This window comes from Neopelma chrysocephalum, unplaced genomic scaffold (assembly GCF_003984885.1).
Source record: "Neopelma chrysocephalum unplaced genomic scaffold, ASM398488v2 Primary Assembly neopelma1_96918, whole genome shotgun sequence".
NCBI classification, from domain to species: Eukaryota; Metazoa; Chordata; class Aves; order Passeriformes; family Pipridae; genus Neopelma; species Neopelma chrysocephalum.
Window position 1 is genome coordinate 1,125 of NW_020925561.1, and position 16,369 is coordinate 17,493.

The window sequence follows — 16,369 nt, forward strand, 5'->3', positions numbered from 1 at the left end:
CGTGGCCAAAGACAGAGCAAAACCCGCTCTGCCCAATGTAACGGTGTCAGAAGCCCATCTGTGCCTTCTCCTGCAAATACTGGCCACCCTTGGAGATTTGGTAATAAGCCTCTGCCTTCTGAACATGCTCACTGCTGCCCTGAGCACTCACCAAAGAGCAATGGAAGAAGAATATATTCCACAAGAATTTTCAAGACAAAATTGGGAGTGGATGCCAGTGTCCTGCTGACTCTTCCCAGCTGATTTTGGGTGAAATCCCTGCTCCTGGCAAGCACAAAGGCAACAGCTGGGTACAGGCTGAGCTGAGCAGGTGAGATCATGAGCCCAGAGGGACATGTGGAGTCTCTCACAGGGCACCATCTCCTTGGTTCTCCAGGACTCATCCAAAGCTGTAACGACCACAGGAGGCTCCAGCTCATCCTCCTGCCACCAGCTCCATCCTTGTCCATGTTCCAGAGGATGCTTATCCTCATGCTCGGCTCTACACCACCTTCCAGCATTTCTGACAGTGCCTCAGTTCTTTGGATTTATTTAGATACAGAACCAGCAGGGATGGCAACACTGGGTGGGCTGTTTTGGGGGGAATGGTTCCCCCTTTCCAGCAAACCCCCCCTGCACTACTGCGGGACCCTCATCCCCACTTCCCCCTGAGAGCACCGAGCATGAGCCCATCACCCCCATGTCCTGACCCTCGAGACCTCATCTGTGTTTTCATACAAATCCACAGCCATGGTGGCTTTGCTTTTTGGGGGGTAAATCCAAGAAAAAGACCTGCCAATGCCCAGAGGACCTGCAGAACAACCAGCAAGTTGTGGAGTGTCTGCTGGAGGTGAAATCCCACCTAAGGCTATGGAGGTCCCACAACCACCCCGACCTCTTTGCACGTGTCATGGTACAGATACTAATGATGGAAACAGATAAAACTGGGGCAGGAAGCCCCACTTCCCAGAGGAGCATTAAATCAACACACATCTGGTGTTGCTGTAATTAGCACCACAGAAAGCTTGTGCAGTAATTAACTTTCTCCCTTCCAAGTTAAGATTTAATAACGTGGGGTAAAATCAGACCCAGGGCGACGGAATGAGCAGAGAAAAAAAAAAACATCAAATTAAGACACTTGTGACTTGATGAGGAATTAATTATACCTTGGAATAATAATAATAATAATAGAATAATTGCTGTTAATCTGGCTTGTGCTTCAAGTGAGGAAGGGCACTGGGAAAAATTGACTCTGAGGAGCAGGTTTCTGTCAACCAAAGGCTCAGCCATGCTGGCATGTGGGTGAGCTACTGCACTGGGCAGAGCTGGGAGAAAAAAACCTGGGGGAAAAAAAAATCCTGGGCTGCCAGGGAGCTGCCTCAAACCTCCCCACTTCTGTGTGATCCCACAGGGAACAGCTCTTCCCTTAGGGAAGTGTCACTGCCAGCAGCCTCAAGCATCTCCCAAGGTGTGGGCACAAGGACAAGAGGCTGGACATGTCCTATCAGCTCCACGTGCCACCAAGTCTCCCTGATAAAGCCAAAGGGATATTTCCCACACAGGAGGAGCACAGGGCCTGTCTCAAAGGTACATCTGAGATCAAGATTGGTTTATTTTACCTTCCCCACTGCTATGGCACAGAGGCATCCAGTGCCCTGTCTCCACCTGGCAGCTCATGCACTCAAATCCAAGGGGAATGCACAAGGACTGTGAAACACCCATTGTTTGAAGAGCACCTGAGGCCTGAATGGCACTTTTGAGGGCACTCTTCCCAGAAAACAGAGCTCCAGGTCACCTGTGTTCCCAGCTCAGGGGTTCAGACCAGCTGGGACAGAGACCAGCAGATTCTCCTCACAGCAGACCCTTTGCATGGGGTTTTGATGCCTCTTCCTGGGCCACACAGTTCCCTAAACATGTGCATTTTAACAAGGGGCAAAATCCAGCCCTGAAATCATTACCTGCCACAGTGAGGTACACCAGAGCCAGGCAGGTAGGACGTTCCAAGCCCTCTGGAACTCACATGTACCACCTGCCTCTCAGTACAGCCAGGCACAGGTCAACAAAATAAATTACTCAATTACCAGAAAATCCAGTAGGATTGAATACATAATTAGTGTCCTTAAAGCACAGAGCAATCAGGATTTTTGTTTCTTGGGCTCTTTCCTTGCCCTGCCTTTGGCAGCACCCAAGCCCCCGTGTCCCCTCACACAGGGACTCTGCTCAGGGGGTCCTGTGTGGTCACTCCTGTGACTTGGTCAGGCCCTGGAAGTTGGGCTCTGTGCAGGGGGGCAGTGCTGCCTGCCGGCTCAGCAGCTTCTCCAGGATGGCTATTTCTGCATCTCGTCTCTCAATGTCCTCAAATGGAGTCCAGGACATGTCGTGCTGGAGCTTATAGGCACCGAGAAATTCGTGGGGAGTGGTTCCCCATTCCTGGCGGGGAAAGGAGAGACTTCATCAGTGCTCAGTTTCTCTTGCAGCTGGGCTGTGCTGTCCCTTAGCCCCCAAGCTTTGATGCACTCCCAGCTACGTGACCATCCCATTTCTTAACCTAAAAATAGGCTCAGCTATCCTGAGTCCAAGATCAGGTCGAGCCCCCAGCACTGCTGATGCAGGGAGGCTTGGGGGCACAGGACCTCCCTGACCTGCCCAGAGGTTTGCCCTGAAGCTTTCACCCTGCATGTAAGAAAATGGGTGGCCTGGAAGGAGGAGACCTCCAAGACCACTCCTCAAGCTGCAGGCAAACTCAGTCCCTGGGCTGAAGCACCTGAAGATATCACCCTGTCAGGCAGCCACGCCGGCCACAAAAGGCTCAGAGGAAGAACTGCAGGGACCAAAAGGCAGAATTCAGGTCCATACACCAAAGAGCTTCTTGCCATCCTCTACCAAGAGCCAGAAAACTCCATAAGATGCCTCTGGCCCCAGCAGACTAACCCAGACCAAGGGCAAAGGCCAACTGAGCAGCAGCCAACAAATGCCCCCATCGAGCTGGTGCTTTTTTCTGAGGTCCACATCTTCCCAAACACCACAAACATGACTTTTTTTTTCCCCTCCCTGCTCCCTCAGGGACTGTAACCACTCACCTTAGGAGACAGGATGGAGAAGTATCGCTGCCCACTCTCCCGCCTGTACATGTAGTAAATGTTTCCTGGCTTCTTCACAAGGTTGCAGGCCACGTGGTTCAGATCAGCATCTCTGTTAGCTTCATCCAAGACCTGGAAAACACAAATTTAATATTTCTACGCTTGAAATAAAATGACAATGTGCTATTGCCAGAGCCCAAGACACATCACTTGACACATGGCTCACAAGGCCTTGATCTGCATGTCTGCTTTCATTTGCCCCCAGCAAGGAGATGCTTCCCAAAGAGATTAAGTTTTCTCCATGCTTCCCTGTCAGCTGGACCTCAGAGCACCTCTCCTCGGAGGTGGAGATACCTCCAAGGATCAAGGATCTCTGCACCTCTCCCCAGGTTCACCCCTGTGCCTGACCCCACACACACAGCTGCTGGGGGCTTCCTGCTGCTGTCCCCAGGGAAAGGGGCAGGGAACAAAGGGGAATTCATCTCCCCAGCTCCATCAGTTAATGTTACATGACGTAAGTGCCTCCATGGCCGCAGGCCAGTTGCACTGACTGGCAGATCCTTTCCCATTCTGACTCCAGATTTCACCCCTGAGGGTGAAGGGTGTATTGATGAGCACAGCTGAGCCCTGCTGGGTGCTGCCAGGACCAAATGAGCTGAGACAAAGGGGAAAGCCAAGCCCACCGTCAGGGAAAGCTCTTCTCTCTCAGGGGGCTCAGATCCAACCAGGGCCACATTGCCACCCCTACGGGTCCTCCTGGGAGCACAGCACATGCAGGAGTCATCCTTCCTAAATCCAGAATCATCTCTCTGTCCTCCCTGACACATGAGCTGCTTTGGACCACCCGCCCTTGTGCCCCCACTTTATCCGAAGTCCTTCCTGATGTGCCCAGGACTCAGGGAAAGCCCCCAAAACCATCCCCATTGACACCTGACAATAAACCCTCATCTTCCCACTGAACCTCCTCCGCTGGGCTCCTGGCCCCGACTCACACCCAGGGCCACAGCTCCCCCCGAACGCCCGGCAGAGAGGGCAGGTGCTCATCAACGAGCCTCCTGCCCATCCTCGCTCACCTTCCGCGCCTGCTCCTGCAGGTACCGGATCTGCTCGGCGATCACGGCCAGTTTGCTGCAGGCGTTCGCCCGCACGAAGTCATCGGCCTGAGACAGGGAGGAGCGAGTGCTGGTCAGGATGGGAGGAGCCGCAGCCTTCCCACGCTCAAGGTGTCAGCTGTCACAGCACCCCCGGGGCACTGGAGTGACACCCGTGGAGCTGGGAGGCACTGGGAGCTGCCTGGACAGGCTGGGAGCAGTGGGAGGGAGCGGTAGGGACAGACTGGGAGGCAATGGGTTGGACTGGGAGGCAGTGGGATGCACAGCAAAGAGGCAGTAAGATTTACAAGGAAGCATTTAGGCGGGCTTAGAAGCTCTGGAGGACAAACTGGACATCACTGGAAGGCAGTAAGATGTACTAGGAGGCACCGGAGGGAAAGTAGAACATTCGGGGGGGGACACTGGGGTGTGCTGGGAGACACTGGGAGGGGCAGTAGGACATATCAGGAAAAACTGGGGTAGACTCAGAGGCACTGAGATGGACTGGGAGCCACTGAAGTGGGAATGAGACATAGCAGGGGTGCTGGGATGGACTGGGAGAGTAGCGGCTGGAGGCACCTGGACACAGTGGGGTGAACTGGCTACTGGGACATACTGGGAGACAGCAGGGTACTCTGGGATGGGACTTCGGTGTGATGCTCTGTGAGTCACCGGGGGGCAGCAGGGCACAGTGGGAAGCGGCGAGGTGCAATGGGAGGTACTGCAGACACCAACAGCGTGGGAACTCGGGAAGGCACTGGGGGGCACTGGGACACACTGGGAGGGGACAGTGGGAGATGGTAGGAGGCATCAAGAGGCCGCCGGGGTCACCAGAGAACAGTGCTGGGAGGCACCAAAGCCGCCGCCGGATGAGAAGGCCCCGGAGAACGGCCGGGAGGCACCGGGGACACCGGGCCCAGAGCCATGCCCCCGCCGCCCCGGCGCCGGGGCCCGGCCCTCACCTGCTGCACCTGCCGCGCCAGGGCCATCAGGTCGTCGGGGTCCCCGACGCGGGCGGCGCGGCCGGCGCTGCCCTCCACCAGGGCCAGGGCCAGCCCGGGGCCGGCGCCGCCATGCCCGGGCTCCGCGCCGCCCTCCGCCATCGCCGACCGCGCCCGGCCACTTCCGCCCGCTTCCCGCTGTGGCGTCACCGCGCGCGGCGAGGGGGCGGGACCGCGGCTGAGGCGCTGAGGCCTCTGATTGGGCGGTGTGCGCGGAGGGGGCGTGGTGTGGCAGAGGAGGCGGGGCCGAGGCGGAGGGCTGCGGCCGCTGATTGGGTTATGGCCACGGAGGGGCGTGGTGGAGGGGCGTGGCTTGTACCGCTGCGGTGCGGCGACTCGCCCAGGGCTCAGACATGGCGCTGCCGCCGCCGCCGCCGGTCATGGAGCTGCTGCTGCTGCTGCCGCTGGCGCTGCTGGCGGGAGCCGCCACGCCACCGGAGCCGCTCCCGCTCCCTGTCCCGGCCGACCCGCCGCTGCCGGCCCAGCCGCCGGACGCCCTGTTCGCCGCCGGCGCCGAGGCGTACGCGCGGGGGGACTGGCCGGCCGTGGTGCTGCAGATGGAGCGGGCGCTGCGGGCGCGGGCCGCCCTGCGCTCCCGCCTGGCGCGGTGCCGCCTGCGCTGCGCCAACGCCACGGCGGGGCCGCCGGAGGACGAGGAGGAGGGCACCGAGCCCCAGCCCGACCCGGTTCTCCGGGACCTGCGGTTCTTCCGGGGGCTTCTCCGCCGCGCAGCCTGCCTGCGGGGCTGCGGGCCCGCCGCGCCCTCCCGATACCTCCTGAGCGAGGAGCTGGAGCGCGAGTTCGGCCGGCGCAGCCCCTACAACTACCTGCAGGTCGCCTATTTCAAGGTGCGGGACCGGCAGGGAGGGAGGGAGGGAAGGAAGGGAGGAGTTCCCGGTGCGGCGGGATGCGGGACGGGCGGGATACGCGGAGGATGCCGGAGCCGGGCGGGGGGGATGGAGGGATGGGATCGGGAGAACCGGCCGGGGACGATCGCGGTGCCGGGACGCCGGAGATGAGTTCGGTGTGTGCCCCGGCGGGATGGCCGTGCCCTGCCCCCCTCAGTGCCACGTCGGAGCTCGCCGGGGCCGCCCCCGTCACCGCCCCCTACCCCGGCCGCCGGGATGCCCCGGGATGCCCCGGGATGCTCCGGGATGTCCCAGGGGCCGGGGGTCCCCTTCTCTCCGCGTGGGATCTGCGCTGTCTCACCCCCCTCGTCCCACCCAGATGAACCGGCCGGCGCAGGCGGCAGCGGCCGCTCACACCTTCTTCGTGGCCAATCCCGAGCACCAGGAGATGAGGCAGAACCTGGAGTACTACCAAGCTATGGTGGGGGTCCGCGAGGAGGACTTCACCGACCTGGAGGCCAAACCCCACCTGGTGAGACACCCCCCTCCCCTTCCAAAGTCCCTGTGCGGTGACTGTGGTGCTGCGAGGTCCCTCCCCACGGGGACGAGGTAGCCCAGGTGATCCATCACGGGGATGGAACCCCCATGCTGAGCCCCCCTCATCTTTTCTCATCCCTCTGCAGAGTGAGTTTCGGCTGGGGGTCCGGTTTTACTCGGAGGAGCAGCCGGCTGCCGCCATCCTGCACCTGGAGAAGGCCCTGGACGAGTATTTCGTGGCAGACGCCGAGTGCCGCGCGCTCTGCGAGGGACCCTACGACTACGAGGGCTACAACTACCTGGAGTACAATGCAGACCTTTTCCAGGCCATCACAGGTGGGACCTCTGCCTGCTGTGTCCTGTCACAAGATTTGGGGACAGTTCTCGGCGGGTGGTTGGTTCCCAAAGACCTGGGGGATGGTGGGTCCCTGAAGAGGGCAAAGCCCATCCTAGGTTTTACTAGGAGGAGTGCAGCCAGTAAGTGGCAGGAGGTGTTTGCCTGCACTCAGCACTCGGGGTGATGCTCAGGAATCCTCCAAATTCCAGAGGAATATGGAAAAACAGGAGAGGGACCAGCAGAGGGTCACCAGGATGGGAGGCCAGAGAGCAGCACAGCACCCCCCCATCACTTAGAGGTGGACAACCAACCACCAAAAATCTGGCAAACAGCCCCAGTGCGAGCAGAAGGTTGGAGACCCCTCAGGGTCCTGCCCACCAGCCTGTGGGTGACCATGAGCAGTGACATGGGGTTTTTTTTCTCCACCAGATCACTCCATGCAGGTGCTAAGCTGCAAGCAGGGCTGTGTCACAGAGCTGGCCTCGCAGCCTGGCCGGGAGAAGCCTCTGGAGGATTTCCTGCCCTCACACTTCAACTACCTGCAGTTTGCCTACTACAACAGTAAGCAGCTTCTGTGGGCTGTCAGGGCTGGGCACCCAGCTCTGGACAGGCTGAAATCATGGATCCACAGAGTGGTTGGGTTGGGAAGGGACCTTCAAAGATCGTCTCGTCAGTCCAGCCCAAGATGCAGCGACATCTTGGCATTGGTCACTCCGGGGTCTCTCACTGCCCCATCCAGCCTGCCTTGAAACACTTCCAGGGGTGGGGCAGCCACAGCTTGTCTATGCAGCCTGTGCCAGTGCCTCACCAGCCTCATCATAAAAAATTTCCTCCTTATGGCCAACCTAACCCTGCCCTCCTTCAGTTTAAGACGGTTGCTCCTTGTCCTGTCACTAAAAGCCTTGGTAAAAAGTTGTCCTCATACCTCTTGTAGCCCCTCTAGATATGGGAAAGCCATAAGATCTCCCAGGAGCCTTCCCATCTCCAGGTTCAACAACCTAAATTTTTTCAGCCTTTCTTCCTAGATGTGCTCGTTCTCTCACCATTTTTGTGGCCTCCTCTGGACCCACTCAAAGGGGTCCATTCACACCCTTCTTGTGCTGGGGACCCCAGAGCTGGAGGCAGCACTGCAGTGGAGGTCTCATCAGAGAAGAGCAGAGGGGCAGAATCCCCCTCTCACCTGCTGCCCACAATGCAGCCCAGGACTTGAGGGGTTTCTGGGCTACCATGGCCGCGTCCTGTCCAATTTTTCATCCACCAGTATCTCCAAGTCCTTCACAGGCTGCTCTAATCCCACCCATGCCCCTGTCTTCACTCATACTGGTGGAGAAGCTTCCACCAGACCTTGCTGTACTTTGTGAGGTTCACACAGGCACGTTCCTCCTGCCTGAAATGTTCTGCAGGACATTTGGATCAGTCACCCTCCACATCGCTTTATTCCTGGGCAGTTTTGCTTTCCAAGTGAAATAACAGCCTGGAGAAGTATTTTTTTCCCTCCTGCCTGCTGTCTACCTCTTGCTTCAAACCACAGCAGTGTGCTTCCCTGCCAGAGGAGTTATAACCCAGGCAAATACATCTGATTTTATTTCACTTTTTAATTCACCCCCTTCGAAAAATTAAACTGTTTCTGTGCAAATTTCTTCAAAGGGAGGGGAAAAAAAATATGGCATCCGAGAAGATGGAAATCCTCGAGAAGAGACAGCTGAGAGGGGACTTCATCCATGTCTGTCAGTATCTGCAGGGTGGGTGTCAGAGGATGGACCAGGCTCTGCTCGGTGGTGCTGAGCAGTAGGACAAGAGGCAGCGGGCAGGAACTGATGCACAGGAAGTTTCACCTGGATATGAGGAAAAACTTCACTGTGCAGGTGACCACGCACTGGGACAGATTGCCCAGAGAGGGTGTGGGGTCTCCCTCACTGGAGATATTCCAGAACCATCTGGATGCAATCCTGTGCCAGGATGCTTAAGCAGGGAGGTTGGACCAGATGACCCAGTGTGGTCCCTTCCTTTCCTTCCCCAGATTGTGACTGTGTGATTCTGTGAAAGGCTGCACAAAAGTGGGGCAGGGTGCTTCAGTGGCTGGAAATTGCAGGTTAGCAAGGAAGTGGTTGGGTCTGACTGCCTGGAAATGGGCCTTCAGGAATTTTTCCAAGCAAGAAAACTACTCAACCTGTGACCCTGGTTTCTGGAGGCAGGAGAGCACCTTGGATTCTGAATTTTGCCTTTGTGGCAGCAGTTATCCTTGCTCCAGGGGATCTGCCCTGCTTGTGAGACTCTTTGCAGGACAACAAGGATTTTGCCTCTCATCTCTCCTCCATATCCATGTTTGCTCTGCCTCCAGTGCCCTTGGACATGCTGTTAAACAGCCCCACTTTCTCTTTGCAGATGGGAATTACGAAAAAGCCATCGAATGCGCCAAAACCTATTTGCTCTTCTTCCCACATGATGAGGTGATGAACCAGAATTTGGCCTATTACACCGCTGTCCTGGGGGAAAACCTGGCGAGACCCATCCAACCCCGAGAGGTGAGCAATCACCTGAGACATCTTCTCCTTGGAGACATCTTCTCTCCTCCTTGGGGACCTTTGCAGAAGTTTTGGGGTCTTCTGTGGTCCAGCCACCCAAGGTGGACAGGAATGGATGGTTTTAGGGTTCAGCAAGCTGGAAAATAGCTGAGAGACTGAAAATCATCACTGGCAAAATATCTTTGGCCAGGTGAAGCTGGATGATTGGCACACATGGACCCACTCCTCAGGGAGAGGGCTGGGAGAGGCAGGTGGACAGACCTTTTAGGAGGGTCTGAGCGCACCTCTGCTGCACTCTTCCACAACTGAAGTGAAATTGCTTAAAAAGGAGAGGATTTGGCTTCAAAATAGCTGGATCTGGATGACCAGTTCCTGCCTGGGATGTGGTAGGCAGGAATGGAGGTCTCTGCCCTACACCAGCTGGAGTAGGGAAGGGGATCTGCTGCTAAAGAGCTTCCTGCAGGAGGGACATGTGTGTGCCTCTGCTGAACTGTCCTCTCCCCGGGAATCATCCACACAGGACAGGGAAATTCAGGCAGGATGGGGAAAGCCACTTCCTTCCCAGCTGCCAGAGGGAACAGGAAACCAGGGCTATAGGTCTGGAGCAAGGACCACAGGAATGGTGTAAACCTTCACCTTCCTGCCTGTACTCAGGGTCCTTCAGAGCCCTGGTGCTGTACCTCACCCCTTCCCTGTGCCCCCTTGCCACAGGAGATCCAGCTGTACCGCCAGCAGAGCCTGATGGAGAAGGAGCTGCTCTTCTTCAGCTACGATGTCTTCGGCATCCCTTTCGTGGACCCGGTGGGTGGTCTGAGACCAGGGGGACACGGTGTCCAGATGGAATGTGGACGAGGGGGTCTGTGTCCTGGCCAGATCCTTGTCCAGCTCCTGATGCTGTTCTTCTGGCTGCAGGACACGTGGACACCTGAAGAGGTGATACCGAAAAGGCTGCGAGAGAAGCAGAAGTGAGTACTGTCCCCGGCTGAGCCCACTCAAAGGGGGTCCAACAGGACATACCCCTCTTCCTCTGGGGGGTTTGGGCCAAAGGCCACAGCACAGAGCTGCTGCCAGGGAAGGTGTTGATGTTGGGGATGGAAAAGGCCACTGGAGGGCAGAACTTTGCTCCCCATCAGCCCATGGGATGATGGGCACCCCGAGCACCACAGGGTGAGGGACGCATTGGAGTGACTCTCTTCAGTCTTGGGCTTTGTCACCAGCCCCTGAGACAACTTGTCCTGCCCTTTTGTTGGTGCCTCTCATTCCTGACGTGGTGGGGACAGGGGGATGGTGGGGCTGATGGCTACCACGTGCCCAGGGCAGAGCGGGAGACGGCAGCACGCATCTCGGAGGAGATTGGCAACCTCATGAAGGAGATCGAGACGCTGGTGGAGGAGAAGGCCAAGGAGTCTGCCGACATGAGCAAGTTCATCCGAGAAGGTGCAGAGCAGGGGAGGTGGGATGGGGACCTCTGTGACCCCTACTGCCAGTCCCTCCATATGTGGGTGGCAGCAGGAGCTGCAGGACCACAGCTTCCCCCAGGGTTGGTGGTGCACATCCCCACGTCCCCCAATCCCTTTTGTGCCCCAGGTGGCCCCTTGGGGTACGAAGGAGCCAGTGTCACCATGAACTCCAAGGCCCTGAACGGCTCCCAGCGTGTGGTGGTGGATGGAGTCCTTTCTGCCGAGGAGTGTCGGGAACTGCAGAGACTCACCAACGTGAGTGTGGGGACGGGGGGGCGGGCAGGGGTTGCAGCTCAGACCGGTAACACCCCTCGGGTTTTGCAGGCAGCTGCCTCAGCTGGGGACGGCTATCGGGGCAAGACCTCTCCTCACACCCCCAGCGAGACCTTCTACGGCGTGACCGTCCTCAAGGCCCTCAAGGTCGGGGCAGACGCGGGGAGAAACGGGCTGTGGGGACAAGAGGCGGGAGTTTGGGGGCAAGGCCCTGTGCCCACCTGGGGCTGAGCCCCTGTGCTGCCTGTCCCCCCGTAGCTGGGCCAGGAGGGCAAGGTGCCCCTGCGCAGTGCCCACCTGTACTACAACGTGACAGAGAAGGTGCGGCGCATGATGGAGTCCTACTTCCGCCTGGAGGTCCCGCTCCACTTCTCCTATTCCCACCTCGTGTGCCGCACAGCCATCGACGGTGAGCACGGCCCAGAGGGGCGAGTCTGGTCCTGTCGGGTCCCCTCCAACAGCTGGAATTGGTCTGGTCTTGGACCTTTCCTTGGAGACCTCCTTGCTGCTCCTTAACTTTCTCCTCTACCTGGGAGGGTGTGGGAAGCTCGTCCCTTAAGCCCAGTTCAGGAAGACAAGCAGCAGCTCTCTTGGTTGCCTCCAGTGGGGCAGGTGGCTTCATGCCATACAGGATTTCAGCACTCAGAGGCATTTGGGATGGGTGCTGGGAGAGGCTGTGCCTGGAGGGCCATGGGAATGCCATGGGACAAGCCAGGAGAGGCTTGTGCCACCCGAATGGCCTCACATGGTCCACACTCCAGCAAGTTAAGTGCTTTAGGCTGCACACAACTTTCTTGTCACCTCCAAGCCTGGGATGCTTGGGGATGGACCCTGTTCTTGCACAGACAGAAGGGTCCTGATATCCCAGGTCTCGTTCCATCCTAGAGAAGCAAGAAGGTCGGAGTGACAACAGCCACGAGGTGCACGTGGACAACTGCATCCTCAACGCAGAGGCTCTGGTGTGCGTGAAGGAACCCCCAGCCTACACATTCCGGGATTACAGGTACTGGTGGTGGCTGTCAGCTGAAGGTACCACAGCTTGGTGGCACCTGGGCTGGGAGGAGCCAGGTGGGAGGACACCAAACCTGGGCTCTCCTGCCTCAGGCTCTTGCTGTGGGTGTTGGGGGAGCTCTGGGCTCACCTGCTTGCTGGAGCTGTGTTGTTAGTTACCTCCACTTGTCCCCTGCTCCCTTCTTAGTGCCATCCTTTATCTCAATGGAGACTTTGAAGGAGGAGCTTTCTACTTCACCGAGCTGGATGCCAAGACGCAGACCGTGAGTAGCTCAGCTCCGAGGATCCACGTGCAGCTCCTTCCTGCTGGCCCTGTCCCCTGGGAACGTCCCCTGGGCCACTGCAAAAGGTGAACTGGGGTTGAGGGGGACTGACTTGCTCGTGATCAGGGTCTCCCACCCTTGGCAGGCAGAGGTCCAACCACAGTGTGGCCGTGCCGTGGGCTTCTCCTCTGGCTCAGAGAACCCCCACGGGGTGAAGGCCGTGACCAAGGGCCAGCGCTGCGCCATCGCCCTCTGGTTCACCCTGGACCCTCGGCACAGTGAGCGGGTGAGCTCCCTCCCAGCAGCACAGGGGGGTTTTGAGCGGGACACTGGCCATGCTTACCCCCCTGTGGGTCTGCCCACAGGAGCGTGTGCAGGCAGATGACCTGGTGAAGATGCTTTTTGGCATGGAAGAGGGAGATTTGGAGCCGGAGCAGGAACCACCCGCTGCCGTTGTGGTGGGGAAGGACGAGCTGTGATGTCCCACGGGGACCAGTGACACCAGCATTGCAGCTTCGGGCTGCTCAGTCATCAGGGTGACATATGGGACCCCCCTCTGCCCCTAACCCACGTGGGATGGGGCATTGGGGAATGCCCTGCACTGCCCCTGCACCATCCAGCATCCCCCCGTGGAGCTGACCTGGGATGTGATAGAGGCTCGGAGGGGTGACTTGGGGACAAGGGAGGGGTGCTGTGTTAGGGGTGAGGCCCCAGTGCCACAGGTGCAGTTGTGTGCCTTTCCTGAACCTGCGGCTATTTAAGTGCCTTCTGCAGAAAATGGGTGAATAAAGCTATTTTTTTTCTAAGCTGTCGCTGGCTGGAGGCTGCCATCAGTGTTGGGGTGCAGCCTTTCCTCCTGGCAAACATTTACTGAAGGGTGTTTTAGCCCTGCAACCCCACAAAGGTGTTTTTTGGGGGGGGACAAGGTGCCCCAGGGGCAGCAGGGGCAGTGCAGCCCCCAGCTGAGCATCCCCTGGACCCCACTCCTGCAGCGTGGGCACAGACCCACCATTCCAAGGAGGAGGGAACCGTCCTTGAACAAGAAGGACATTGAGCACTCTGGCACCCCCGGACAGGGCATCGAATTGTTCCCGCGGGTGTCTGGCCATTACCATAACCATCCCGGGAATGTGGGCAAATAAATCCTGCCCCGCTGCACCAGCACCCAGCACCCCCATCCCAGTGGGAGAGGGCGTAGGGCAGGGCCCGTTCAGCATCAGGGTGGGCGAGGGGGGTCTGGGGTAGGTTTCTCCAGGATGAACAGATGGTCCCACTGGAGGGTGCCCACCATCCCAGGGCTGACCCTGGCTGCCTGGGCGCGTGAGCAGACTGCTGATGAGGCCAGGGCGGTTAACCATTGCCAGGTCCTGGGGCTGCCACGGGCTTGGTGTCACCAGGGTGGTGGCATGTGTCCCCCCCCACACCCCGTGTCCCCCTCCTGCAGGGGGACACCGCTGACAATGGCGTCTTTTGTTGGTGCCAGGGTGGGTGGCGTGGTGTGCCCGAATTCCCTCACTGAATGAACCCCTTCCCTGCTCCCTGACGAATTCCTGGAGCCACCCCCGGGGCCTCTGTGGCTGGAGGGGGGCTCCCAGCCCACGGCAGGGGTGCAGAGGGTCATGGATTTAGGGGGGGGAAGGGGTCACCTCCTCCACACCCCATTCCCCTCTTCCCGTTGGGGACCCCCATTTTCCCATATCCCTCCACTGTCTTTGTGGAGTCCCCATCTCCCTCAAGACCCAAATATCTCCTGTAGGACAGAAACACTCCCCATGCCCCAAATCTTTACCCCAAGGCCAAATTCTCCCTTCCAGGACTCAAATCCTCACCTCCAGCCTCAAATCACTCTCCTCAGATTCAAATCTTTCTCTCCTCAGATTCAAATCTTTCTCCCCTCAGATCCCAAATCTCTCCCCCCGCAGAACCCAATGCTCTTCCCTGGGGACCCAATGCTCCCTCTCAGGCCCCTAATTCCACCCCTCCCTGCCCCCAGTACCCAATTCCCCCCCAAGCCCCACATCACCCCCCCCCCTTTGGCCCCAAGTCTCCCACTCGAGACTCAAATCTTTCCCCCTCAGAGCCCAAATCTCTCCCCCCACAGAATCCAATGCTCTTCCCTGGGGATCCAACGCTCCCTCTCCAGGTCCCCCCTCCAAGCCCCACGTCACCCCCAAATTTCCCACTCGAGACTCAAGTCTCTCCCCCCAGACCCCAAACCTCTCCCCGGGCAGACCCAACGCTCCCTCTCCATGCCCCCGATTCCGCCCCCCTCCCCACTCCCCCCAAGTACCCAATTCCCCCCCACGCCCCAAATCTCCCACTCGGGACTCAAAATCCCTCCCAGGACCTAAATCTCCCCCCCCTCACCCCCCGCAAGACCCTTCCCCCCGCCGCCAAACCTCTCCCCTCACTCCAAATCCTCCCCTTCCCCCCCGTGTCCCTCCCTCCCGTGCCTTTTCCCTCCTCCCCCGCCGCGCTGCATCCCGCGGGCGGTGCGGGGAGCGATGGGCGGCGGGGCTCGGGAGCTGTGCGGGTACCTGGCGGCGCTGGGCGGGTGGGTGTCGGCGCTGGCGGCCGCGGTGCTGCCGCAGTGGCGGCAGAGCTCGTACGCCGGGGACGCCATCATCACGGCCGTGGGGCTCCACGAGGGGCTGTGGATGAGCTGCGCCGCCCAGAGCACCGGGCAGGTCCAGTGCCGCCTGCACGACTCGCTGCTCTCCCTCGACGGTGGGTACCGCGCTTCCTCTCCTGGCTACAACCCCCCCTCCCCTTCCCTCCCCCTCCTCCCCCGAGCTCCCCTGGGATTCTGAGCACCTTGAGCTCCCCTGGGATCTTGAGCTGCCCTTGCCCCCCGCTCCTGCAGGTCGAGCCCCTGATGTGGGTTTGACGGCCCCCATACGGCTCTAAGCCTCTCTCTATGTCTGAACCCACCTACAGGGGTTTGAAACCCCACGCCCGCAGCAGGTCTGTGTCCTCTGGGTGTCTGGAAGCCACCCCGCCCTTGCAGTTCTGAGCCCTGCTGTGGTTTTGACAGCCCCTCTGTAGCTTTAAGCCCCTCTGCGTGTTTGAACCCACCTAAACGGGTTTGAATCCACCTATATGGGTTTGAGCCCCTGCCCCGTATGGCTCTAAGCCCCCTCTGTGTATTTGAAACCATCTATATGGGTTTGAAACCCCACACCTGCAACAGGTCTGTCCCCCTCGTTGCCTGGTGCCCCCCCCCCCCGCAGGTCTGAGTCTTGCTGTGGTTTTGACAGCCCCCATATGGCTCCAAGCCCCTCTCAGTGTTTGAACCCACCTATGTGGGTTTGTATCCTCTCAATGTCTGGGTACCCCCTTCTCCCTCCATGGGTCTGAGCTCCCCCTGGCCCCTCCAGAGTCTTCTGGAGATCCAAACCCTTCTTGCCCTCCTCACCTCATCCTATTAGAGGTGTGAGCCCCTCTAATATGCCTCTGACCCCCCCTTAGAAGGGTCTGAACCCACTTCACCCATCCACTGAGCCTCGATGTGGGCCCAGGTTTCCCCCCTCCATCTGTGAATCTGAGCTCCCTGAGCCTCTCTTGGCCCTGTGGTTTCGAGCCCCTCTGTGAGGCTGGGATGCCCCCTGACCCTGCTGGGTTTGAGCTCCAGGGGGGCCATCACATTTGGGGACCAACAGTGCCCCATGGGGACACCACAACCTCCCCCCACCCCACACCCCCAGGCTGTGGATCACCCTTGTGGTATTTGGGGACTGTGGTGCTGCTCAGGGCAAGGTGTTTCCCAGCCCAGACAATCACAGGGAGGATGAGTGTGGCAGGGGGAAAGGTCAGGGAAGGTGTTGGGGGTGGTGCCCTGAGCTGAGCTGAGCTCTCTGTACCTGCCAGGTGGGGAAAGAGGTGACATGGGAGTCACACAGTGAGGACAGGGTTAAGGACACATCCATCCCCAGCGTGGGACGAGGTGACCTTGCTTCCAGTGCCC

At 59.0% G+C, this 16,369-nt stretch overlaps 2 protein-coding genes across 2 annotated transcripts; one reads left to right on the forward strand and one right to left on the reverse strand.

Moving 5' to 3' along the window:
* Positions 1-1,120: 1,120 nt before the first annotated feature.
* On the reverse strand, positions 1,121-5,280 carry CUNH1orf50 (chromosome unknown C1orf50 homolog). The gene is made up of 4 exons (XM_027670569.1): positions 5,113-5,280; positions 4,133-4,219; positions 3,060-3,191; positions 1,121-2,409 (listed from the first exon to the last, which is right to left on the reverse strand). The coding sequence occupies exons 1-4, from the start codon at positions 5,251-5,253 to the stop codon at positions 2,218-2,220; spliced, it is 552 nt and encodes a 183-aa protein (XP_027526370.1). The 5' UTR covers positions 5,254-5,280; the 3' UTR covers positions 1,121-2,217.
* Positions 5,281-5,490: 210 nt separating this feature from the next.
* On the forward strand, positions 5,491-13,211 carry P3H1 (prolyl 3-hydroxylase 1). The gene is made up of 15 exons (XM_027670568.1): positions 5,491-5,999; positions 6,379-6,531; positions 6,683-6,872; positions 7,303-7,434; positions 9,259-9,398; positions 10,110-10,199; positions 10,311-10,363; positions 10,714-10,835; positions 10,986-11,113; positions 11,183-11,278; positions 11,390-11,540; positions 12,017-12,134; positions 12,330-12,405; positions 12,551-12,691; positions 12,771-13,211. The coding sequence occupies exons 1-15, from the start codon at positions 5,505-5,507 to the stop codon at positions 12,882-12,884; spliced, it is 2,199 nt and encodes a 732-aa protein (XP_027526369.1). The 5' UTR covers positions 5,491-5,504; the 3' UTR covers positions 12,885-13,211.
* The last annotated feature ends 3,158 nt before the right edge of the window (positions 13,212-16,369 follow it).